Source organism: Macrotis lagotis, chromosome 1 (assembly GCF_037893015.1).
Source record: "Macrotis lagotis isolate mMagLag1 chromosome 1, bilby.v1.9.chrom.fasta, whole genome shotgun sequence".
NCBI classification, from domain to species: Eukaryota; Metazoa; Chordata; class Mammalia; order Peramelemorphia; family Peramelidae; genus Macrotis; species Macrotis lagotis.
In genome coordinates, this window is record NC_133658.1 from 794,917,504 (window position 1) to 794,941,958 (window position 24,455).

Genomic DNA, 24,455 nt, shown 5'->3' on the forward strand with positions numbered 1-24,455 from the left:
GCTATTCTAAGTCTAAATCCCGGTTCCTATGAGTAGAGAAATAAAGGGTGACTTGAATTTTCCCTTGGTTTTTTCCCTACTTTCTAATGACTTTCCACTGTCACACGGTTCATTCTTGCCCAGTTCCATGGTGTCTGAGGTCTTCCCCAACTTACAGAGGAGTATGCACCAGTCAAAGTTCTGGAATAGGTAACAGAGAATATTCCCTGACATCCCAAGCTTCTATGGTAATTCCATACTGGAAGGGGGTCACATTCCTGGGAAACTGTTATGACTTTGATCACCCTACCACTTGGAAGCTATCAGTCCTAAGGTTTAGAAGAGGGTCTGGTTAAGCCCTTATCCTCCCAAAAGCCCATGGAAGAATAGAAATTACAAAGTGCATAGAGGAGAGTTAGAGACTTGGAGTCTCAGGAAACCCTTATTAGAATCCCACCCACATATAGCCTTGGGACCTGGTCAAGAATGTTACTCCAGAGTATAGAAAAAGATTTCCCAACCCCACTCCTATCCTTGAACTCTCTTATCCTATCTCCTCAACTGTTAGAGTTGGATGGAAATCATGATCTATCAGTCCAAATGTCAGTTCCCAGAATTAGAATCCAGAAAGCAGGGTCTTGAAGGCCCAAGTTAGAAGTATGATTTGAAAGTAGTGGATAAAGGATAGAAACACAAGGACTTTTTTTTATTAAAGTGGGCACAAGAGGAGGGGTTTGACTGGTGCCATTGAAGTGCAATGGGATTGGGGGGTAGGGGTGGGGGAAGAGTCATTAAAAGGTTCATTTTAACTGCACTAACCCATCTTTCGGTACAGACTGCCTAGGACCAAAGCAGGAGATGGTGATAACCATGCTAGGCCATTCCTCTGTAAAGAAGGAAATATTTCCCACTAGGAAATATTTCTTCTTCCCCAACTTGCCAGATTAAAAGGCAAGTATGGCAAAGTTCACATTGCTAGAAAATTTTTTCCTGCCCTCTCCCTAGACCAATTTTCTATCCACTTCTTCATTCTGCCTCTCATATTCTATTCTATCACATCTTTCCAACCAAAGGGGAAGCCCTGTCTGAAGCCCCTCTCAGTAAGGGATAGAGTAGCTTCTCTCCATGAGAAATGGTCCATGTAAAGAATAGCAGCTCAGCAATCAGAAATCAGGGCAACAAGTGGGACAAGACAGTCTTTAAGAAAAAAACTATTTCTCTTTATTATCATTTTATTATGCCCCTCTGATGCTCGAAACAGGACACCCAAGGCCAGGGAGGTGAGTTTTCTGGCTCTCTGTACCTCTCCTATAGAAGACTAAGAGAGTCCAACTTGGTGGAAAGTCTCAATAGTCACCCAGCTTGCCCTTCCTGCCTCCCTTCCCACTAAGAAGGTGGCTTTTAGAGGCACAGACTTGTCCCTTTTTTGGAGATATTTTTAGCAGATGTGAAGGCAGTGGACACTTTCTTAGAAGTACTGTGCATCTATGATGAATTCCCTCTCCCTCCTGTGGAAGGTAATATTTATAATAGCTAACATATCTACAATGCTTTCAAGTTTTCAAAGTGTTTTGATTCTTAAAACCATCCTGAGAGGCCACTGCTCTTATTTTACAGATGAGAGATTGAGGTTGAGAAAGTTTTAAGTGATTTGTCCAAGGTGACATGGCTAATGAATAGCTGAGTTGAGATTTGAACTCTTTCAGAATCCAAGTCCAGAGTTTTAGGTGCTATACAATGCTGCCTTTAAAGATGTTAGTTTAAATGAAGCCCCAATACTGGCAGACCAGAAGTAAAATACTACTACTTTAGGTTTTCCTGCATACAAGCTCTTCTTCCTCCAAAGTATACTTCCCAAGGAACAAAACATATATTTATATATATAAATACATATATGTGTATGCATATTGATCTATGTGTATATATATAATATGTATATTTTTGAATTTGATTTTCTCAAATTTGTTTCATTTGACAATATATGTTTGTAATAGGGATTTTGTTTTTTATTCTCAATTTGGTAGAAGGCAGATTTTTGCTGATTAAAAAAAATAAAATTTATTTTTTTTTAAAAAAGGTATCCTTCATAGCACTACCAAGAGAAGATTCCTAATGCACAGCTTATCCTTTTACTGGAATGTAAGTTCCTTGAGTGTAAGAACAATGTGTTTTTCATATTCATATCCAAGAACCTAGCATAGGGTTTTACATATGTAGTAGTTGCTTAATAAATGTTTGATTGAATTGAAATTGTCTGCTTAGCTTTTTTTTTTTTAGATTTTTACAGGGTAAATAGGGTTAAGTGGCTTGCCCAAGGCCACACAGGTAGGTAATTATTAAGTCTGAGACTGGATTTGAACTTAGCTACTCCTGACTCCAGGGCCGGTGTTCTATCCACTGCACTACCTAGCTGCCTCCTCTGCTTAGCTTTTCTTTATGATTGTTTCTAGTTCATGTGATTCTAGGACTGAGACAGAGGAGAAAGGAAAAAGACTGTGAAAAGAGTTATCAGTGAGGGTCAGATGTAATTATATCTTCATTATTCACCCACATACAGTTTTATAGAGATACAAAAGTATATTTCATCTTTCAGAATGTCCTAAGTAAGGATAAACTATGGAACTACATACAAAAAATGGATTTATACCACTAAAAGTACTTTTCCATGTGAGATTTTCTTTGACCAAGAGTCCTAGGGCCAGTGAACAACCATTATGCTTCCCCTATCCCTAGTTACAGGGACAGATTCTGAGAAATAAATCAAATTAGATACTTTTCCCAGTCCCATAGATAGTTGAGGCAAATAATATCTCCTACCCTAGAAATGAGAGTAAGAGAGATTCCTCTGGTTGGCCTGGGTTGTTCTGCTCAGAGAGGCAGGGAGATAAAATAAGATAAACCCTGCATTCTATGACTCTACTAAACTCTACAACCAAATTGACACAGGGCTGGTGCCTAGATCCTCCTCCCAAGTTTAAGAAGCCTCTTTCAGACCAATCTTGGGAGTGTAGAAGAGTTGAGTTAGAAACCCAGCTTTTCTGTGGAAAAAGGATGAACACTTTTACTATCAGCTGGTGAAGGTTACTTCTCACCTGCAAGCTGCCTCTCTGAATCATTGCTCTGGTTCCTGTGTGAAATAAAAGCACATTCTATGTTTTACCCAAATCTTTAAGAGACTACTGTACCAACTTCATGTTTACAAAAAGGTTCTGCTTACAGAACTTACAGAACTTCTGCTAATTCAGAGAACCTTCTTATGTAAGCAATTTCCAACATTTCACAGTAATCACAAAAATAAAAGGTACAAGATTGAAGTTTAGGGCTTTTGGTTTACCAAGTTAGAACAATGGTAATTTTAATTGACATCTTCTTGGGGAAAAGATTTGTTTTTCATGGGAAACTCAGTGGTAAATAAAAGGAACATGAAAGTAACCACTTTGGTTTATGGTAAATTAAGAAATCATGACACTCTGGACTTTGACACCGTAAGTCTGCTGCCTTTTCACTTGGGAACTATCCTCAGTGCCTATGGTCTTCTCAGCATGTACTATCTCTTTACCTTGCCGGCCTCCTCTTCCCATTGGTGAGTTTATTCCAAGGCCTCAATTTTGGGGATGGGTCTAGGCCAGTCATACTTCATTCACAACCCAGCTAGCTTCTTGACTTTGAAACCATTTCTCCCCTTTCCCACGTATCCTGTCTCCCAACTCCATTGAATACTCTATCTACTTGAACAGTCTTTTTTTTTTTAGTTTCCTTTTATGTATTTCATTCCCAAGTATGTGTGTTTTTCCACTAGAATGTAAGCTCCTAGAGGGCAAGGACTGCCATTGTCTTGGCTTATATTTGTATTCCCAGCATTTAACACAGTCTGCCTCAGAGTAAGAGTTTAATAAATAACTGCCTGCTGCCACTCTTGTGCTGGTTTTTATAAAAAGATCATCCTCTATCTAAATGCCATTTCTGACTTCTTTGCAAAATTAAATCACACTCTTTATCTTGAGAGTCTCAGATTCAGGGAAGGCTAGGATTACCAGACTGAGGACATTGTTATAAGCTAAATTCTTAATTTTTATAATACAAAAGAAGCCTTTTTGTTATTGGCGTCCACCCTTGCCAAAGGGAGAAGGGAAGTGAGAGAGGTGTAGGAATAAAGTTGAGTATAGAATCTGAGAGTTAGAGTGGATTTCAAAGGTCTTCTAGCCTAACCTTTACCTGTGCAAGGATCCTCTACTTTGGTGCAAGACTTGAGTGACTTTCCCATTCACTAAATACTCCCGTCAGCAAGGTGGCACAGTATATGGAGTGCAGGGCCTGGAAGTTAGGAAGACCTGAATTCAAATCTAGTCCTAGATACGTCCTAGCTGTGTGTGACCCTGGGCAAATCATTTAATCCTATTTTCTCCAGTTTTGGCATTTGTAAAAATGAACTGGATGAGGAAATGACAAACTATTCCATTATCTTAGCCAAGCAAACCCCGAATGGGATCATGAAGAGTAGGACATGACTGAACAATAACAAACATTAGGGACATTTCTGGTGGGTGGGGGCATGGGGGGTGGTAATGAGAGTTGGGGAATAGAAGGGAATGAGTAGCAAATGAATATCAGGGAACACCTTCCATCCATTTCTTGGAGAGCTTAGGGATGTCATGATTGCTGTGAAGGTTATAGTTGAATAGATTTAGTTAAGACAAGAGGGAAGAGCACTGTTACTAGAGAGATTAGACCTGTTCTACAAGGGAAGAAGGAGGAACAGTGGGTAGAAGTGACAAAGAAGCAAATTTAGTTGGGTTTGATGTCAGGAAGAACTTTCCAAGCATGAGAGAGAGTAAACCCTCCCAGGAGATCTTCAAGCAGAGGTTTGATAGGCCCTTTAAAAATAGGATCAAAGGATGTTCTTTCTTTGTGCATCACAATAGTCTCTGCCTATGAAACTCTTCCCTCACCCAGAACCCAGCTGGGCCCATTGCCCAACCATTAGAATTGAACCCTGCAGCTATGATGGTTATCTATCATCATGTTGTCCAGATATTCAGGTGTACACTAGACAAGTAGATTTCTCAGCTCCTTGCCAACTCTGAGCCTCTGGGACTCTTATTAGCTCTGAAGGTCCTTTGAAAAACATTCAACAATACCCATGAGTGTTGTGGTGATGTTCTTGGTAATAATACCTAATATTTATATAGTCCCTTAAGGTTTGCAAAGCTCTTTTCAAATATTAGTTGGTTTAATCAAACACAATAACCTTGTGTAGAGTCTACTCTTAATTATCCCCAACTTAGGTTGTGAGCAGGACCCACTCAGGGTCTCACAGGTAATAATAATAATTAAATAACATTTATATAGCACTTTAATATTTGCTTTACAAATATCTTATTTGATAAAACTACTCTGAGAAGTAAGTACTTATTACATCTGTTTTATGGATGGAGAAATGGAAGTTAAGAAACTTGCCCAAGGTCCCACAGCTAGTGAAGTTTAAGGCAGGTTTTGAACTCATATATACTTGACTTCAAAGAGTGCTATTGTACTCTATCTGGATCAATTATGATGGATACAGCTCCTCTCAACAGATCAGTGATCAAAGACAATCCTGCAAGACCTGTTATGGAAAATGATACGCACATCCAGAAAAAAAAAACCCCAAACAAAAAATTATGGGGTCAAAGTAGAGCAAAGCATATGATGTTCACCTTTTAAAATTACTTTTATGATTCCCCCCCTCCTTAATTCTAATTCCTCTTTCACAACATGACTAATATGGAAATACATTAAACACAATTGTACTTGTATAACTTTTGCCAGATTGTTGCCATGGGAAAGGGGGAGGGAAAGGTGATAGAAAACCATGGAACTCATAAACTTACAAATGAATGTTGAAAACTACCTTTTCATGTAATTGGGAAAAATTAAATTTTAAAACATTTAAAAATAGAATAACACTCTATCCATTTGAACACCCAGATTTCCCTAAAACATTTCACTGGATTATTGAGAGAGTATTAATCTTGGAGACTAGAGATCTGGGTCTGATACCTAGCTAGCTTTGTGGTCATAGGCAAATTATTTAACCTCCATAAAACTCCATTTTTTCATAGACCCAATGTTAATAACTCTTATATTACTTTACAGGGTTCTCATGAGAAAAAGACTGTAAACCTTAAGGTGTTACTAAAATGTGAGTTATCCATTATATACTGTCAGCCTCCTTTGATTTGGTTAACTTTGCTAAAATGGTTTATTTGTTCCTATTTTTTCTTCTTGGTTAAAGGAATGGGGGAAGGAAAGAGATGTTAGGAAATTAAGGCAATAGGAAGACAAGAGATGATTCAAAAAAATATTTTTTAAAAAGAAACATATAGAGAGGCAGTTGTTGGTCTAGTGAATAGTGGTGGGCCTAGAGTCAGGAATACCTTAGTTCAAATCCAGCCTCAGACACTTCTTGTGATCCTATATGCAAGTCACTTAATTTCTGTTTGCCTCATTTACTCAACCTATAAAAGTATGAGGACAGTAATAGTATTTACCTTCTAGGATTAAATGAGAGGATATTTTAAAAATCACTTAGTGAAGTGCCTATAACTTAGAGAAATATATAAGAAAAGTTTTATTAGGATGGATTTGGTGCCTGAGTGCATATTATCAAGTAGACTGGATGTTGGTTTAGGATCCAGAGAGCTAGATTGTCAGGTTCTTCTTTATCATGATCTTGGGTAAATGAGTTAGCCTCTCTGTTTCCCTTCCTCTCTGACAGTGGGAGAAGAATCCATTGTTCTCACAGACTTTCCAGTCTATTGTGAGGAGAAATGAGACCAGAGATCAAAAAGTACTTTGAACGGCTGAACTCATGGTTTGGGGTGGCTCCCCTTTTTTTGTGCCTATCCTACTTCCTGATTTGTGGAGAAAGATGGCATTCACTCTCCTCTAAGGTTAGGTCAGTAGACTCTAGTCTCCTAGCAATCAGGCCATTGTTGACCCTCCTTTCATTCAATCAGTTAGTCAGTAAACATTTATTTTAAAAAGCCAGGTGCTATACTGTGGCCTGAGATACAAGGAAAGGCAAAATCAGTTCACATTCTCAAGGAGCTCACAGTCTAATGGGGGGAGACAGTATGTCAATAACTATGTATGTACAGTATCAATGAATGGTTGTTATCCATCCTTCATTTTTGAAGAGGACCAATGATATTGTGGGGTGATATCTCGATTCAGGCATGAATAGGATTTAAGTAGAGATACACAAAGACATCAGCCTCCCTCTTTCTTCAGCAAAGTCCAGTGACAAGACAAATTCAGGATGGTTGGTGATAGCACAGGATGCAGTGGATGACTTTGACATCTTGTATGTCTGACCAAGCTCTAAGTACTCCATAGCTCCTGCCTCAGTTGCCTTCATGAAAGAACATGGAACAAACTGTTCTCATCTATCCATTCTTCCAGGGGAAATCTTCACATGCTTGGGAAAGACCTTCCTAAGTCATGCTAGATTTGAAGCCTATCAGTTACCCTCAACCTGGTTGAGCCCACCTTCTGATATGGTTTTACCAGTGTGTGACCATTGTGCATGCCACACACACACACAGCTTGTTGGAGGCACAGGTGAGAAGTGGGTGGAAGGTAGGCACTGAGGGTTGGATGAGCAGCCATGAAAAGGGCTTGGCAAGTCCATCTCAAAGGGAAGGCACTAGGAGGACCAGGATGGGACTCTTAGAGAAAATGGGATGTTAAGTAAGCATCCCAAAGGTTTTAACATTATGAAGTCAGCATCCATTTTCTGTACTCCAAATGATCTATTTTTCATGCTTTTCCTTGCTACAGAGACCTCTTCCATTATCCTAAAAGCTTCCCAATGACTTTTTACCCTACTCTGCATTTTCAAACTTTCATGAAAGGATTAGATAAGCCAATATTAGGCCAAGGAATAAATAAGCAAAGATACTTTTAACTCATAGATTTAGAGCTGTAAGGGACATGGGAGACCAGATAGTCCCATTCCTTCAAATGAGGAAACAAATGCCAGTGGAGCTTAAGTGACCTGTTCAATGTCACAATCATACCTTCCTCTATTAAATTTAAATTAATAAAAAATTAAAATTAAAAAGTTATTCGTCCTTGGGGAGTTTGTCTTTTTAGCAAGGAAACCATTTCCAAACAAAAGAATTGAGTTCTAAATTGTTGAGTTGAGGCAGCCCCTGTAGGATGTTTTTAAGGGGAAGGGAAGCTGTAAACCCTCCTAACTCCCCCTTCCCCATCCTCTCAGAAATCACTTTATGTGAATAGTTGTTTTCTCTGCTCTTGTATATAGCTTTTGAATGCTGCTTTGGGCAAATCACTTGTGACTTCCTCTCCCCCTTCTATTGACTCTAGTTAAGTCAGGAACCTTGGATCCTTCATTCTCGAAGAGAACCAAGATATCACCACTATGTTGGAGTCAGGTTGCAGTGTGTCTGACTGTGGCTGATCAGACCAATATGAGCTCAGAATGCTCTACTATAGATTGGGCACAAATAGTCCATGTGAACACCTGGCCAGGGGTGGGGGAGTTCTGTAAACTTGCACATCTCACATTTCCTTTAAGCTATTTTAATTCTGCCTTGCTTATAGAGCACCCTCTCTGATGAGGGTACACCATGTTGGGTGGTCCTGTGGTCAATACCAAGGTTATTAGAGAGAACTGAAGAGCATCCTTGTATTGCTTCTTCTAACTTCCCTGTGAGTCTTTGCCCTGTATGAGTTTCCACAAATTAGTCATTTGGGCATTCAAGCAATGTGTCCAACCCATCATAGTTACTCTCTGTAGTAACATTTGAATGCTTGGCAGTTGAGCTCAAGAAAGGACATCAATGTCTAGTATCTTCTTCTGCCAGATGATCTTCAGAATCTTCCTAAGACAATTTAAATGGAAACGATTTATTTCCTGAAATGGCTCTGGTAGATAGTCCAGGTTTCACAGGCATAGAGCAATGAGGTCAGCACAACGGATCTGTAGACACCAGTTTAATACCTCTTCTCTCCCACACTTACTTTCAGAGGCTCCCAAATAACTAACTCTGGCAGTGTGTGCATCGACTTCATTGTCATTGTCCTTGAAAAGGACACTACCAAGGTTAGTGAACTTGTCCAAAACTTCTCCATTTGCTGTAATTGATGGTTTCACATATGGATGGTGTGATTCTGGCTGATGGAGCACCTGGGTTTTCTTGGTATTGTTAGACCAAAGTGAACAGGAGCAGCAGAGAATCCTTTGAAAACTTTGTTGCATCTCAGCTTCAGAAGCTGCATTGAGGGCAAGGTCATCTACAAACAGAAGATCATGCACCAACACTCCCTCTGATTTGGTCTTAACAATCCTGTTATCCTTATAGTGGTTAACCTAGGTAAAATCTGGGTGAAAATGAGGATGACCCCAGACCTTCTTCAGGATTCTGTTGGCCTCTATAGAAGCCCTGTCTGCTATGAGGAGTTGCCCTTCCACTCAGTACTCTGATTAATAATTGTTGTTGTCGTCTTAGCAATATTTGACCTCCATCAATTTGATTGCACCTAGGACTCCTATTAAACAATTCTGATATTTCTGTGCTTCTTTCCAAGTAAGTCTATTAATCTAAAAATGAGGTAACTGAAGCACAGAGGGAAGGAGTTGGGACCCAAATTCTTTAATCCCTTGAAGAATAATGGGCAGGAATCTGGAATCCTCAATTCCAGCTTGGCCAGGATTTTCCTTTGCCACGAGTTGGATTCCTGCTGGGGAACACTTTATCACTCAGTCCAGAGGGCAAGGTGAGGAAGATCATTTGTTTGTGGTGGCAAAGAGAAGGGGAAACACATGGGTGATAACACAGGACTCGAGTGTTATCTATCAGACTGGCCTCTACCTCCTAGCTCCATCTCACATGGGCTCATCTAATAAAGGTTTTTGGGTAAGGGATGCTGAGGGTGTGGGGTGGGAGATGGAAAGGTGAGTGCGTGAAGTGAAGGTATCCCTAGATCTGTGTCTAATCACAGGAATACATGGCTTCAGGCATGATGGAGCAGGGCCTGGGCTTAGAACTCTGTCTTCCCTAATAGTTTCTCTCTGGAATCACTGGTCTCTTTCTGTCCCAATCCTGCCCCAGGAAAAGGAAGAACAGGAGCAGCTCCTAATCTTCCAGACTTACAGGCCTATAAATGGTTCAGACTCCCTGTCTCTGTCTCAAAGAAGGCCCTGAAGACAATCCCTCCCACCATCTGTGCTCTCCAAGATGGGAACTCTTAAGAACAATATTTGAGAGATATCCCACCTTCTCCCTCCCTCCCCAGCAAGTTTGACATTACCTCCTGCTCAGAAGGGATGATGTTATCTGCCCTCATGCTTAAGAGAACCAGGTTGTCATGGGGCCTGGGAGTAAGGTCTTAAAAGACTCCCTCCGTGGCATTGACTCTGAGCCCAACCAACAAGGGCTAAAGGGATGGGAGGACAGAGAGCTTCTGTCTTTGTTTCATTTGGAATTTCCTAACTTAGCTGCCTTACCCTGGAAACTTCCACTCAGAGCTGGCTGCCTGGCTTTCCTATTCTAACCCTATCTGGGCAGGTCAGCAGGTGACCTTTGCCCAGCTGCCTGGGCCTCCAGTGCCCGCTGCCCAGGGGACAATATAAAACAGGCCACAGTGGGTCTTCCTATCCCAATCAGCACATCCCAGGAAGCAGCTTTTCAGGTGACACCCCCAGGGATGGAGAGGGGCGGGCAGGGGAGACAAGGACAAATTCATCTATTGTGGAAGATTTCTAACTCTTGAGCTCTGAATGTCTTTGGGGGAAACAGGGTGAGGAGAGGAGGAAATGCTCAAAGGGAGAGCACAGAATGGGACCCTAAGCCTGCCCATTTCCTCTGCTAGACAGTATCTGAACCCTTAGAGTGTCAGAGCAAGGATATATTCTTACTAGAAGACTACCCTAGTCCTAGGACCCATACATCTTGGGAAGTGGCATAGCAGGTCAGGGTGCCTGGTGCCTGTTCTCCTTGGGACTTTTTGACTTTTGCTCCTGTTTCAATCTTTTCAGAGAATAGCACTTGGCTGGGACAGAAGGGGGGTAGAGGAATTGTAGAGGGTAGGTAGAGGGATTGTGGGGAACTGGAGTCTCCACTCAGGTCAGTCATTTTCTTTCAGACGCAGAGTAGCCATGCAGAACCGAGTTTTCTTTGCTGCGGTGTTCCTGACCTTGCTGGTCTTTGCTCGTAAGGCCCTCTGGCATCGGGTGGGGGTTGGCCACGGGGATGGGACTCTGGAAAACCTCTAGGGAGGAAGAAAGGAAGAAAGGGAACCAGGGCATCCTTGCTTTCCACCTGCTCCTATTGCAACTCATTTCAAGATAGTTGAGGCTCAACAAAGCTGTGACAAGGGGATATTTGCAGCCAAGGCAAGTAACGCAATGGTGCCCACCAGTTGATAGATGGTTGAGGAGGAATGAGAAGCTGCTCTGTCCTGGGGGTGGGACTTAGAGGTTCTAGAATATCAGTCACTGCTGGGGAGGGGCAGGGAATAGTAAGGGGAGGAGGTAAAGACATTCTGGTGCATTCTCTGCTTAGCTCTGTTGTTCCTAGGGGATTGTCAGTGCTCTCCAAACTACAAGCCCCAGTACAGAGTCACAATGACCTCACCCTGAGGATCAGGTTTATCTAGGGAAGACATCCCCTTCCCCATAGAGGAAGCTCTCGCTTCCTGGTTCTAGTCAGAACTAGCCTTAAGGTCCTCTCTACCCTCAGTCTGATGGGGGCCATCATGGGAGAGCCAGGAAAAAAACCAGGAGAAAAGTTAGGGAGGATTCTCAGTTTTCTGCTTCTGTCCTTCTTAGGAGTTTTACAAACCAAGAGAAGGCTACTTGTATCCCCATGGCCTGATTTCTAGACCCATGCCATCTTCCTTCCCCTATTTCCTTCCATGCAGATGCCCACTCAGAGGAGGAGGAGGAGGAGACGATCCTGAACCGGGTCCAAGACTATGTGCAGCATGCGGCCCGACAAGCCCAGGAAGCTCTGACCAATGTGAAGGACCTTGACATGGCCCAGCAGGCCAAGTATGCCAGTTCTTCCTCACCAGCTCCTCCTGACCTTTCTTTGATTGCCATTTTTTCCTGCCCCCCACCTCTCCTTTCTCTTCCCCTTTCTCACTTTTACTTTTTTCCTTCTCCACACCTGCCTTCTCTTTTCTGCATTCTCTAAACCCCAATTTCTTTCATCCCTATCACATTTTCTCCTTTGTCCCCTTCTTCCTTCCTTCTTTTATTCTTACTGTCGTCACCTTTTCCTTTCCCCTTATCCCCCTTGTATCTTAATTCTCCTTCTTTCCCCCCTCTGTCTCTTCTCCTTCCTTCCTTCCCTATTTTCCCCCTTCCCTCCTTCTTTAGACTCTTCATCTTTCTTCCATTTTTAGAAGTTTAGACCCCCAATCTAGGTCATTAGGAAGCAAGAGCCTTGATCATAGAAATAATTTTGGGAATTTCCTACCTTTAAATGCTGGTGCCAATATGGGTAGGAAAGCCCTTTCTCCCTCTCCTTTTCTCTGTCATCATCTCTCTTTCCACATTTTTTTTCTTGTCTTCTTTTGTCCTCATTTACCATTTTCCTGCCCCTTTTCTATTATTGCCTTTTTCTTCTTTCTAGGGTCTCCTAGGAAACTTTCCCAACTCTCACTACTTCTGAGTCACAGGTTTAAGAATAAACATGCTTTGGGGCAGCTAGGTGGCACACTGGCCTTGGAGTTAGGAGTACCTGTGTTCAAATCTGGTCTCAGACACTTAATAATTACCTAGCTGTGTGGCCTTGGGCAAGCCACTTAACCCCATTTGCCTTGCAAAAAAAAAAAAAAAACCTAAAAAAAAAAAAGAATAAATATGCTTCATCTGTGTATTTTAAACTCCCTACACACTCTTATTGCTTCCCCTGACCTCCTACTATAGAGAATGGCATTTATCAAAGAATGTAAAAGCTAGAAAGTATCTTAGGCCATCCAGTCATTTTACAGATGAGGATATGGAAACCTAGAGAGATTAAGTAATTGTTCAAAGTTGCACAGCTAAGTAGTTGGTTATTCTTAAAATGAATAGCTAATCAAACAGAAACTCATCCTTTCTACCCAGTTTTCTTCTGCCCCAGCTATGTAAGGTGAAATCTGACTCAACAAGGAAAAATGGTACCCCTCTTTGAACTCCAATAGCACTTCCCAGAACCCCTCCTCTTCCCACCCCTAGTCACTCTGCTTCAACTTTGCCTGGGGGTTCTATATATTCTGGCAAAGTTGCCTGCCCCTTTCCCCTGCTCCAATCAAACCACCATAATCTCCTTTTTTAGTCTAGCCCCTAGTCTTCTTTCTAGGTCCAAGTCTGTGTTTTAGGGATAAGACAGTAGATTAAGTTAAGATATCTCACCATCTTTTACCCTCCTTCCAGATGTTTATAACCATGACAGAAATGGGTTTGTGGGGACACTGTCAAGAGTGTGATAGGTTTGAAAGAAGTATAAGGAGAGAAGAGGATAAGATGTTCAGTCCCAAAGAGATTTCTCCTATCATTTGGTCCCATATCCAAAGATTTTCCCCTTTCTGTTTAACTCTTTAGGGGCTGGATGACTGATGGCTTCAGTTCCCTGCAAGGTTACTGGAATATTTGGACAGATAAGTTAACTGGGCTATGGGACTCAGCTGATAAGATGCCAGTGCAAGAAGATCCTTAAAGAGGCACATCTTGAAGACTCAACTTCATCATTTGGGGTATTCATCTGTCGATCTCCCTGCCCTCCCTGGATCTTCCTATCTCCAGGGCTTCCTGGACTCTTCCATGGCGTCTCAGGAAAAGCATTTGCCCCCAGTCAAGGACTGCTCTTAAAAATAAAACCAGATGAGAAACACTTATGGTGTCTTGTATCCCACATGGGCTACTTTCCTTTGGGATATAGGAATAGAATTGTGGGGAAGGGGTGGGATGGGGAAATTCTAATCCATTTCATAGTTCCCAAATAAACAAGAATTGGTACCACTTGTTAGGGAATGGTACTACACTAATTGTCCCTCTTGGGGAGCTCAGGAATAGTTGGCCAATGTCCTGAGAAATTTGAGGAAAAGTGAGAGATTTAACAAAATGAAGAGGGTCCTCCCTCTCCTGCTTTGTTAACTTAGTGAAAAAGAGTAAAAAATTGGGGTTCTAGTCCTGGTTTTATGGACCTTTGGGCAAGTAATTTCCCCTATCTGGTCCTCTATTTTCTCTCATCTTTAAAAAAGGGTTTGGACTAAATTATGGACCCTTCCAACTGTGGTGTTCTGAGCCTGGGACCCTTCTGTTTCTGTCCACATTTACCAGCTAAGTTTAAAGGGGCTTTCTTCTTAATACCTTTTGGATACATCATTAAGTCTCAAAAACCCTTAGGACTGGAACAGTGATTAGTCATCAGGACCAAGTACATCATACTCTAGTGTATAGTGTCCTAGGCATAGAGAGAAGTTGTTGCTGCTGTTCAGTTTTTTAATCATGTCTGATTCTTTATGACCCTCTTTGGAGTTTTCTTGGCAGATACTGGAGTGGTTTTCCATTTCCTTCTCCAACTCATTTAACAAATGAGCAAACTGAGGCACAAAAGGTTAAGGTTAAGGGATAGGAGATAGGAAGCTAGTAAGCATCTGAGGAGGAATTTGAACTCAGGCCTGAAACTATCCACTACACCAGGATAGTGTAGCTATGCAAGCTCTGTGGGACTCAGTTTTCTCATCTGTCAAACAAGGTAGTAAAAATTCAAATCATTGGTCAGGACTAAGATGATCTCTCAGACCCCTTCCACCTCCAAATTCTATAAGTCATGCCCTCTTTCTTTGCCATCTTATTTTGTAAATGAGTTAACTGAGACCAAAAAGAAAAAACCTTGCCCAAGATCACTTGGCTAATAAGTGATAGATCTGGCCCTTTGAAGACACATCTCCTGATTCCGCTTTCTAAACTCTGAGCTGGAATTATAGAGCAAGAAATATCAAGTCAGTAGGTTTGGGTTGCATACCCAGGACCTTTCTGGGTGAACTTCCCTGGGAAGTTTTACTTATTTGCCCGTTTCCCCCCTGCTCCTCCTTTCTGTTCCTGCCTTAATAGATTCCTATTTTCTCTAGAATAAAAGACAAAATCCTAAAACAGTCTGGCATTTAGGGCTTTCCAAATTCTGACTGCAACATTTGCTCTCTGCACCCAAGTCTCCTCTTCTCTTCCCCAAGCTACATACCTCAAGTAACTAGGAAGAACCAATATCAAAACCCTGGTGCAGGACTTGGGAGAACAGAATAATTGAATGTCCTTGTCCCTGTACAAAATTGACTCTTGAAGAGTCACTGAACATATTCCTCTGCCTCCAATAGACTTCCCATTTCAAGTAGTTGAGGGCTCTTTTGTTTTGTTAAAGACCTCCAAGGAAGAAAATGCAATATCTTCCTTTGAGCACCCACCACAGTATGGAAGCCCTAACTGATGTTTATCTTCAGTGCCTTTGGTCATAGTGGAAACCTAGTCTCTCCTGACTTGCCAGGAAAAGTCTAGGTGACAAAGGAGGCAGAGATATTATCTCATTTCTTCCTTAACTCAAGGGAAGAAAAGGTCAGTCAACATGTGAGAGTATTAAAGCCAGGGGTGAGGGGGTACTTATGTCCTGGTTATGTCTGAATAGCAATCTGAGCCAGAAAAGAGTAGATTCCTTTTCTTATTGCTCTTTCTGGTGAGGGATCTTGGCCTAGAAGGGAAAGAGGAAAAGAAAAGTCTGATGCAAACCCCAAAGGAATTCATTATCTTTTCCATGTATACTCATCTCTTCTTCAAACTTCCTTCTTTCTATTGAAATCTAGTCACTGAAGTTTGCAACCTTGGACTCTCCCTCAGCCAAGCAGTCACGAAATTTGCTTGATTCTACCTATACAAATCTCTTGGGTCCGTGTCTTGTATAGACTCATCACCTACTATTTGGATTATTTCAATAATTGGATTCTCAGCTTCCGTATTCTCTTTCCTTTCTCCAATCTGTATTCTACTTAGTTCCCAAGATAATCTTCCTAAGGCACAGGTCTGAACCTCTAATTCTGTTACACAAGAATTTTCAGTGGCTTTCTCTTGCCTCTGGGGTAAAAAAGGAAACTCCTCAGTTTATAAGCAATCTCTAAAGTAAATGATTATACCAAATCATTGTTATTATACATCACTTTCATTTATTCTATATTTCAGCCTCAGTGGATTACTTTTTGTTCCCTGAATCTTTGAATAGGTTATCTTCTGAGCCTGGAATGAATTTTCATCTTTATCCATTAAAATAAAATTAGTAGAGGCAGTTAGATAGCTCAGTGCTTAAAGCATCGGCCCTGGAGTCAGGAGGACTTGAATTCAAATGTGACCTCAGCCACTTAATAGTTACTTAGCTGTATGACCTTGGGCAAGTCACTTAACCCTGTTAACCCTGTTGCAAAAATTCAAAAAGAATCCAATTATTAACTTCAAGACTCAGTTCATGAGCCACCTTTAATGCAAACCTTTCTGGATTTTCCTAACTGATAGTATTCTTTCTCTTTCATCAGACTATTTTCTCTTTATCTGTTTAGCTATTTATATCTTCTAATAGAAGTAAAATCCTTATAAAGTAGACACTGTTTTTGTCTTTTTATCTCCTTAGTGTTATAGTAGGGTCCTTGTATTTACAGACACCCAAATATTTATTGAATTGTATTGTTTAAATATTGTCCCTATTTTTAGCTAAGAAAACTGAAGCTCAGAACTGTAAAGGGACTTTCCCAGCATCAAACATATAAAGTCAGAGGCAGGATTTTAGTCCAGGGTTTCTGACTATGAATTTAGTATTCTTCCTTCTATACTATAATCTGTGTGCTGATTTAGCATCTGATTATATGGGATTTTTTATTTTAATTTTTTTTCCAATTTCATATAAAAATAAATTTTAACTTTGGCTTTTTACAGTTTTCAGTTCCAAATTCTCTCCCACCTTCCTTTTCTCCCCCATCAAGAAGGCAAGCTATTTGATAAAGAATACATCTGTACAGATGTGCAAAACATGTTTCTATTATATGTGATCCTTCTCTAATTGTTTCATATTCCTTCATCTTGTCTTTTTAGATCTAATGTGTAGTCTTGCCTGTCAAGGATTGTTTATTCTGCTTCTTTGTAGCCCCTGTTGTGCTTAACCACAGGCTGGCCAGAGTGCTAGGGGGTGATTGTAGAGCACTGGACATACATGTCCAGTCTTTAGCAGAGATTGAATCCTGAAGGTCAGAGAGCACAAAGAACATCTGCCTCCTATCCTGAACCCCATTCTTATCCAAATCCAGGTCAAGAATAGAACCCACCTGTATCAGGTCCTACCCCAGAGCTCCTACCCAACATTGCCCATGCTGCTCCCACCCCTACTCCCTCAGAATAGATGTACCAACTTCAAACCTCACCAGGAAAGACACAGACATTGCTTGATAACTTAGATATTTTTATTCCACCAAAAAGAAGTCTGAGAAGGGAAGGAAGAGTAACTGAAGAGCCAGGAGAGAGGATCATCCCGCTTCTTTTCTCCCCACCACATGTACACACAGCCCAACCTAAGGATCCATTGGTCTCCTTGGATTCCTCTCCAAATCCATCCCAGAAGCAAGGGAAATAAAGGAGTGAGAGGAACACCACCAGGTGCTCCCTTGTGGCACTGATGGCTGGAATAGTAGCAGCCTTCAGTGGAACCCTTATTTGTTTTTTGGTTATGGCTCCCTGTCCAGATGAGACTCACAGCTTAAAAAGGGGGAGTAATTTGGATTGGAGCTGGTCACTGAGGTAATGTTGAGGGAGGGCAGAGAATGGCATCCTCACTGGGTAGTCAGGGACTTCCGAGCATCTTCCAGCATGGACAGAAGATCAGCTTTGAACTTCTGGGAAAAAGGGTCAACACTTCCCTTGAGGTCCTTCAGGAGGGGAAGAACCTTTTCCTTAATGCCTTTCAGCTGTTCAGTCATCTTGGCCTGATATTCAGAGGTGGAGGGCAAGCCTTTGGCCCGGAGTTCCTGCAGCTTCTGGCTCAGATCGGTCTTGAGTTTCTCCTGGTAGGGACTCACATATTCCTGAACAGTCTCGATGTGGCCCTGAGCACTTTCTCGAAGTATGCCACCCAAGTCTGTCAGCTTCTTCTGGAGGTCATCGAACTTCTGCTTGGCGTCATCCTTCAGGTCCTTGGTCAATGGGGCAATTTTCTTGTGGTAGACATCCATTTCTTCTTGCCACTTCTTCTCCAAACTTTCGAGGTGGGGCCGAATTTGAATCTTCACTTCTTCCAAGCCCTTTGCCATCTCACCACGCAGGCTCTCTGTTTCCTTAACCAAGCTATCCCTGAGTTCCTGATAGGAAGGGGTGAGCTCCGAATAGAAAGCTTGGAAGGCCGTGCTCAGGGAAGACAAAGTTTCTGAGAGCTTCAGGCTGTGGAGAGTTGAGGAGAGAAGAGATGAGATGCTATTATACCAGTTGTGGTATCATGGGCAAGCCACTTCACTGCTGCTTGCTTCTGTTTCCTCATTTGTAAAATAGGGTTCATAGCAGCCCCTACCTCCCAGAATTGTTTCAGAGATCCATGTAATAATTGTAAAGCTATATAAATATTAGCTGTCATCATCATTATCATCACTAGCTTTGGGACACTGGGCAAGTTACTTCACTGCTTCCTGACTCATTTTCCCCATTTGTAAAATAGGGTTCATAGCAGCCCCTACTCTCAGAGTTGTTGCAAAGATCAACACAATAATTATAAAGCTATATAAAACATCAACTGTCATCATCATTATCATCATTAGCTTTGTGACCCCCAGGCAAGTCATTTCACTGCTGCCTGCCTCAGTTTCCCTATCTGAAAAAAAGGAATCATAATAGCACCTCTCTCCCAGGGCTGTTTGTGAGGATCAAATGAGATAATAATTGTCTATGGTTTAGCCCCAGGCCCAATCCCAGTAGTTGATGGGTTAGCTATCATTATAATTCTTAGCTATCATGGTCACAGGGCAGCCCAGGATTGCCCATGTCATTCCCTTGCTTGAAAAGTATCAGTGACTCCTAATTGTTTCTGGGATGAAAATATGGACTCTCATGCAGTGTCCCAAGTTTCCAGTTTATCTTTCTGTTCCCACCTTCTACAGCCCAGACTAATAGGGCTTCCAGATGCTTCTCCTCCATGGCATTCTCTCTCCCACCTCCAGGCACAGACTGTCCCCTCACACCTAGAATGCCCCTTCCTTCTCCCATTGGTCTCTTTGCTCCCTTTTCGGTTTTGCTTTAGGGTAACCTCTTAGAGATTTCTCCGATTATTGGTGTCCCAGCACCCCCAGGAGATTGTAGCTTCTTTGAAGGCAGTTACTATTTTTTTTTTTTTGGTATTCCTAGAGTCTAATCCCTTATCTTAGAGGTGCTTGTTGAATTGAAGTGAATTAAATTCTATCCCAAATGAGGGAGAAAGAGAAGAGTTGGGTGAAACTCTAGGTAGACGGTGCTTAGGAAGGAAGGTGTCTGAACTGCTCTGTCGGATACCCTGGTGTACCATCCCCTTTCCTGTTCTAGTCGGATTTCTCCTACCTGGAGCCAAGCTTCCCTAAGTTTAGAAAAAATGCTCGGAAGAGGAAGCTGTTCTTTGGAAAAGTCTTATTAGCAGGAGGAGGGTGGGGAGGTGTAGCCTATTTAAGATTGTCAGACCAGGCAACATCCAGGAAGCCACCACTGGCTGATGTAGTGCTGAGGGGTCCAACAGAAATCACTGATGCTCCCTAGTCACCCCCTTGGGGAAAGCAAGAACCCAGGAACTTCCTACCCTTGCACCCCAGAACAGAGTGCCCTCAAGAAGTCACCCCCCCCCAACTCGGAAAAAAACATGGTGTCCTATCCACTCCTTCATTAAGCTTGTTCTTTGGACAGCAAACCATCCAGGAGTTTTTAACCCAATCCTAGGACAAGCCTATTTTTTTCCCCTACTTACTCCAATTCTTTGCCCACATCAGAAGTTTCAAACTGAGTTAAGTAGTCTTTGCCAGTGTCTCTGACATTATTCAGGTAGACAGTTAGGGTTTCCTTCACCTGCTCAAGGGGTGACTGGGGTTCTTCATGCTGCCACAAGTAGTTGGCCTGGCTCCCTTGAGGAGAGGAGGAAGAGAAAGCTAGATTAGTACCAACCCTCTGTCCTGACACTCTTAAGACCCTGTTCAGTCCTTTCTGGGGGTTCCAGAGGGGAGGGGTTTCTGAGCTGGGGGTTGGGAAAAGACAGTGTATATGAGGGGAGAATTGCTCAGCTCAACCCGGGGCCAATGAGAGCAAACTTTGTATTGTGTTCTCCCAATACCATCTAGTGTAATCTGAGCAAAGAGGGAGGAAGGTTCCTGCCAAGAGCTGGGGCTTGGTATTGGCACCTACCTGCCAGGAAGAGCAGGGAGAGGGTCAAAATCACAGCTTTCATCCTGAGGACTTCTTCCTATGACCTATGGAGAGAAGAGAGAGGTTTAAACCATGGAAGAGGAAGAGGAGGAGGAGGAGAAAAGTACACTGGGCAAGGCTAACCACATAGGATGAGGAAAGAATGCCTGGCTTTAGTTCATTTATCTGTAAAATGAGGGGGTTGAATAAGATTGCCTCTGTGGTCCTGTCCAGGTCTGGATCTATGATACCTATGGTTCTTCCCCGCATCCCTTTCTCCTGCTAGGTCCTGGACATCCTGTCTGGAGGTCAGCCAACCTCAAAGGCTTGGCTACGCTTGGCCCAGACAAGCTGAGCCAAATAGCCAACAAGAAATTGGCAGATCTTACCTGAATACTCTCTCCAGGTGATCTGTAAGGGATCTGTAAGGGATCCTCAGGAGCCTGTATTTATGCTCCCTGTGAGGGCTGGGCTAAAGCAGAGAGATAAGGTGAACCTTCAGAAGGACATGTGGAGCTTAGAGTTCAAGGGTCAACCTTGCCTCTCCTCCCCCCAAACCTGGGCCTAGGCAGGTAGGCAAACAGAAAGTGGGGGCGGGTGATTGCCCAAGGGGGACCCAGCTCTGGCTCTGCAATCCAGGACGGTCCATTGGGCAAGGGATAGGCTGGAATCAGACAAGAGTAGCCCCTGCAGGGAGTAATCTTGTCTTGCAGAGATAGCTGAGGTTGGGGCCCCAAGCTGCTCTTTTTAAGGCCCAACCCCCCTCTTCAAAACCTTGGGAAGGAGCAAAAAAGACCCTGTCATTCTTCTCTTGGTTAATCCCATTACCCATTTAATCTCAGACCCAGGGAGGGACTCACATAGAAAAGGAGAAATCAGGAAAAGTGAAAAATGAACACTGGTTTCTGAAAATAGGGGAAATTGAGGCAGTGGTTTTTGGGTGGTTTCTCTCTACTAATCCAGGTTGTTTCCAAACCTGACTCAAACTCATATCTTCCAGGAAGAGTTCAGACTGACTCACTGAACTCATAGTTCAACTATTATCTTATCAATAACAATGTGACCATCAGCAAATCATTTCACTGACCCTCAGTTTCCTCATCTGTAAGATGGGGAAAGGCATACATGTAATATATAATGAAGATTAAAAAAAGACATCATGTATATAATATGTTCTGCAAAGTTTGAAATGCTCTGTGCCAGTTGCTTTCTTTCATCATCATTATATTATTCAGTTAGTTAAATGACCAAAGGATTTGAGGACCATTACCTAGGGCTTTAATAGCTAAACTTTCATCTCTTCCCTCTACTTGTACCTCGGGAGTAAGCACCCTTATTGAGGGATATGGTAATAGAAGAAAGAGCTGGCATGTTTGGGAAATTAGAAGAATACTAGGGGTAAGCTCAAAGGGTAGTACAGTATTGTAGAATGACTGATGAATACAGAACCAGAAGTTGACTCTAATTTAGCTATTGACTACCTAAGTGGCTTTGGGCCAGTCAAGCTGCCTGGATTTCAGTAAAAGGTGGGGACAGAACTAGCCCAAAATGGATAGCCCTATGAATCTAATATAATATGGTCTACTAGCATTTCCTATTATCTGTTTAGATTTCTCAGCTGATTTGTAAGTGCTTTTCTCATGGACAGATTTCAACTAGATGGAAGGTACAAACTGTATCTTCACTCCTCTGAGTCCTTCCTAGGATGTGATACTGAACTTTGTATACAACAGGTAACTTAATGGTGTTTGATAGATTCTTGCTCTACTAAATGTTGGAGAAAATTTCCTGCTGGGATTGTTTGGGGCAAGACTGGCTGGGTAGGAAAAGCCCTGGATTTTAGAATTCAAAATTAGAGCCTGCTTTTTTATTTACAAGTCATGTGAGCTTGATTTGTGTTCTCTGGGCCTCAGTTTCTTCATCTGTAAAATGCTGATAAGAATACCTCTCATCTGGGAAGATCAAATGAGATAAGAGTATGTAGCTCTGTATATAAAGTGTGGTTCCCACCTAGGAATTTATCTGAGACATTCTTCATTGGTGGTGGAATCAACGCTGAAGTTGTAAACCTACAAGAAAGTTCCTGGGGGGAAACAACCCATGCCTCAAAAATGTGTGCTTCTATCCAAATTCTTTATCTCTACCTTCAGAGACCTTTTCTTGAGGAGTATCTTCAGTCATGAATCAGGAAGTCAAAACCCAAAACGAAGCCATCTCTCCTTTCCCAGTTTCTAGCCGACTTCACAGGAACTGATCACCAAGTCTTGATGCAAACTTATAATCTCTGGGTTACATCCAAATAGCAAAAACTCAGAATTGGAAGGAACCTTGCGCATCTTTGAATTCAATCTCAGATAGAGTGGTTATACAGTTTCTATTTAAATTCCAGGTTGGCAGTTCAGTGGTTCCAAAAAATATTAGGCTACTAAAGCTTAAAACTGCACCAACACTTTGGGAATGTCCTTCATTAAGCTATAAGCTATCATCAGCTTCCCTATACCTTCTGGGGCCAAGCCAAACAAGTCTAATCTCATTTTCATGGGGCAGCCTTTTGAATAATTGTTTGAAGATGCATTACTCTTTTCCTGCAGGTCAAACATTCTCAGTTCTTTCCCCCATTCCTTAGAGAACACAGGAGTCAGTCCTCTCACCGGACAGGTCTGTTTCTTATCCTGTGAACATATATCCAGCTTTCCTTGTCTCTCCTACAATGTGGGTGTCTTTTTTGGTAAGGCAATGGGGTTGAGTGACTTGCCCAAGGTCACACAGATAAGTTATTATTATTTTTTTATTTTTTTATTTATTTAAGGCCATGGGGTTAAGTGGCTTGCCCAAGGCCACACAGCTAGGTAATTAGTGTCTGAGGCCAGATTTGAACTCAGGTACTCCTGATTCCAGGACCAGGGCTCTGTCCACTGTGCCACCTAAGTGACCCCTCTCCAACAATGTGTTACCCAGAACTATATCCACAGTAAAAACAGAGAATCTACTCTAGCCCTGGAAGGAAAAGCTGACTCCTTTGGATACTCCCATAGATGTCCACCGTCAGAACAACCCCACCCAGGTGCTCTGTGTCAGCAGCCCTGCTTATCTGTGCTAAGTGACTGAGGGTAAGGGTTAGGTAAGGATGAATGAGTGGAAGCCTTGGCTCAGCTAAATAACCCGGGGGGAAAGCATGTGACAGTGGAGGCTTGTTGTTGTTTGCCCTTCGACAATAAGGTGACGTCATGACTTGCAAGTGAATTGGGTTCGAGTGAGTCACCAGCCTCACTCTCTCCTCCAGAGCCATCTGGGTCCAGGGGCAAGATCAGGGTGAATGGAGATGGACACCCTAGTGTAGGGTGGGAAAATTGGAGAAGGGAAGAAAAAAAGGCAGGGGTGGTTGGTAGACATTAGGTAGAAGGAAAGGTTAAGATCATAAATATGGAGCTAGAAGGAAGCTGAGACCAGTTCCTTATTATTTTCTCCTCCAGTTCTTTAATTTTATAAAAACAGGACAGTTATGTGGGGTGCAGTGGATAGAACACTGGGTCTGGAGTCAGGAAGACTCATTTTACCAAGAATAAATCCAGCCTCAGACACTTATTAGCTTTAGTGAACCTGGGCAAATCACTTAATTCTGTTTTTCAGTTTCCTCGGCTATAAAATGAGCGGGAGAAGGAAATGGCAAACCACTTTCAGGATCTTTGTCAGGAAAATGCAGCTGGGGTCACAAAGAGTCAGATACAACTGAACAACAAATTTACAAATGAGGAAACAAGCCCAGGGAGAACCTGCCCAATATCACACAGGTAATGAGCATCAGAGGCAGGATTTGAAACAAGGTTTTTTTGACCCCAAGAACCATGCTTTTTCCCATTGCACCAGGATGGTCCACAACCCAAACACTGCACCACTTTTCTTAGCAACAAACATCATGTTCTCTCACAAGGCTGGAGATTTCTTTAACTTTGATTCATAGGATTGGAAGTGATCTTACTGATTATGTAGCGTGACTAGATTCTGGTCCAATTCCTTTTTATAGATAATGAAACTCAGGCCCAGG

The 24,455-nt window shown here is 42.2% G+C and overlaps 2 protein-coding genes across 3 annotated transcripts; one reads left to right on the plus strand and one right to left on the minus strand.

Moving 5' to 3' along the window:
• The first annotated feature begins 10,572 nt into the window (after positions 1 to 10,572).
• On the plus strand, positions 10,573 to 13,865 carry APOC3 (apolipoprotein C3). 2 transcript variants are annotated; one of them, XM_074216741.1, is made up of 4 exons: positions 10,573 to 10,677; positions 11,131 to 11,198; positions 11,908 to 12,037; positions 13,577 to 13,865. In XM_074216741.1, the coding sequence occupies exons 2-4, from the start codon at positions 11,144 to 11,146 to the stop codon at positions 13,689 to 13,691; spliced, it is 300 nt and encodes a 99-aa protein (XP_074072842.1). In that variant the 5' UTR covers positions 10,573 to 10,677; positions 11,131 to 11,143; the 3' UTR covers positions 13,692 to 13,865. The 2 variants fall into 2 exon arrangements, with proteins under 2 accessions (XP_074072842.1, XP_074072841.1); XM_074216740.1 differs by lacking the exon at positions 10,573 to 10,677 and adding an exon at positions 10,751 to 10,785.
• Positions 13,866 to 17,455: 3,590 nt separating this feature from the next.
• APOA1 (apolipoprotein A1) lies at positions 17,456 to 20,851 on the minus strand. The gene is made up of 4 exons (XM_074216739.1): positions 20,800 to 20,851; positions 20,411 to 20,475; positions 19,980 to 20,133; positions 17,456 to 18,439 (listed from the first exon to the last, which is right to left on the minus strand). Exons 2-4 carry the CDS (start codon positions 20,451 to 20,453, stop codon positions 17,836 to 17,838), a joined length of 801 nt encoding a protein of 266 aa, XP_074072840.1. The 5' UTR covers positions 20,454 to 20,475; positions 20,800 to 20,851; the 3' UTR covers positions 17,456 to 17,835.
• Between the last annotated feature and the right edge of the window lie 3,604 nt (positions 20,852 to 24,455).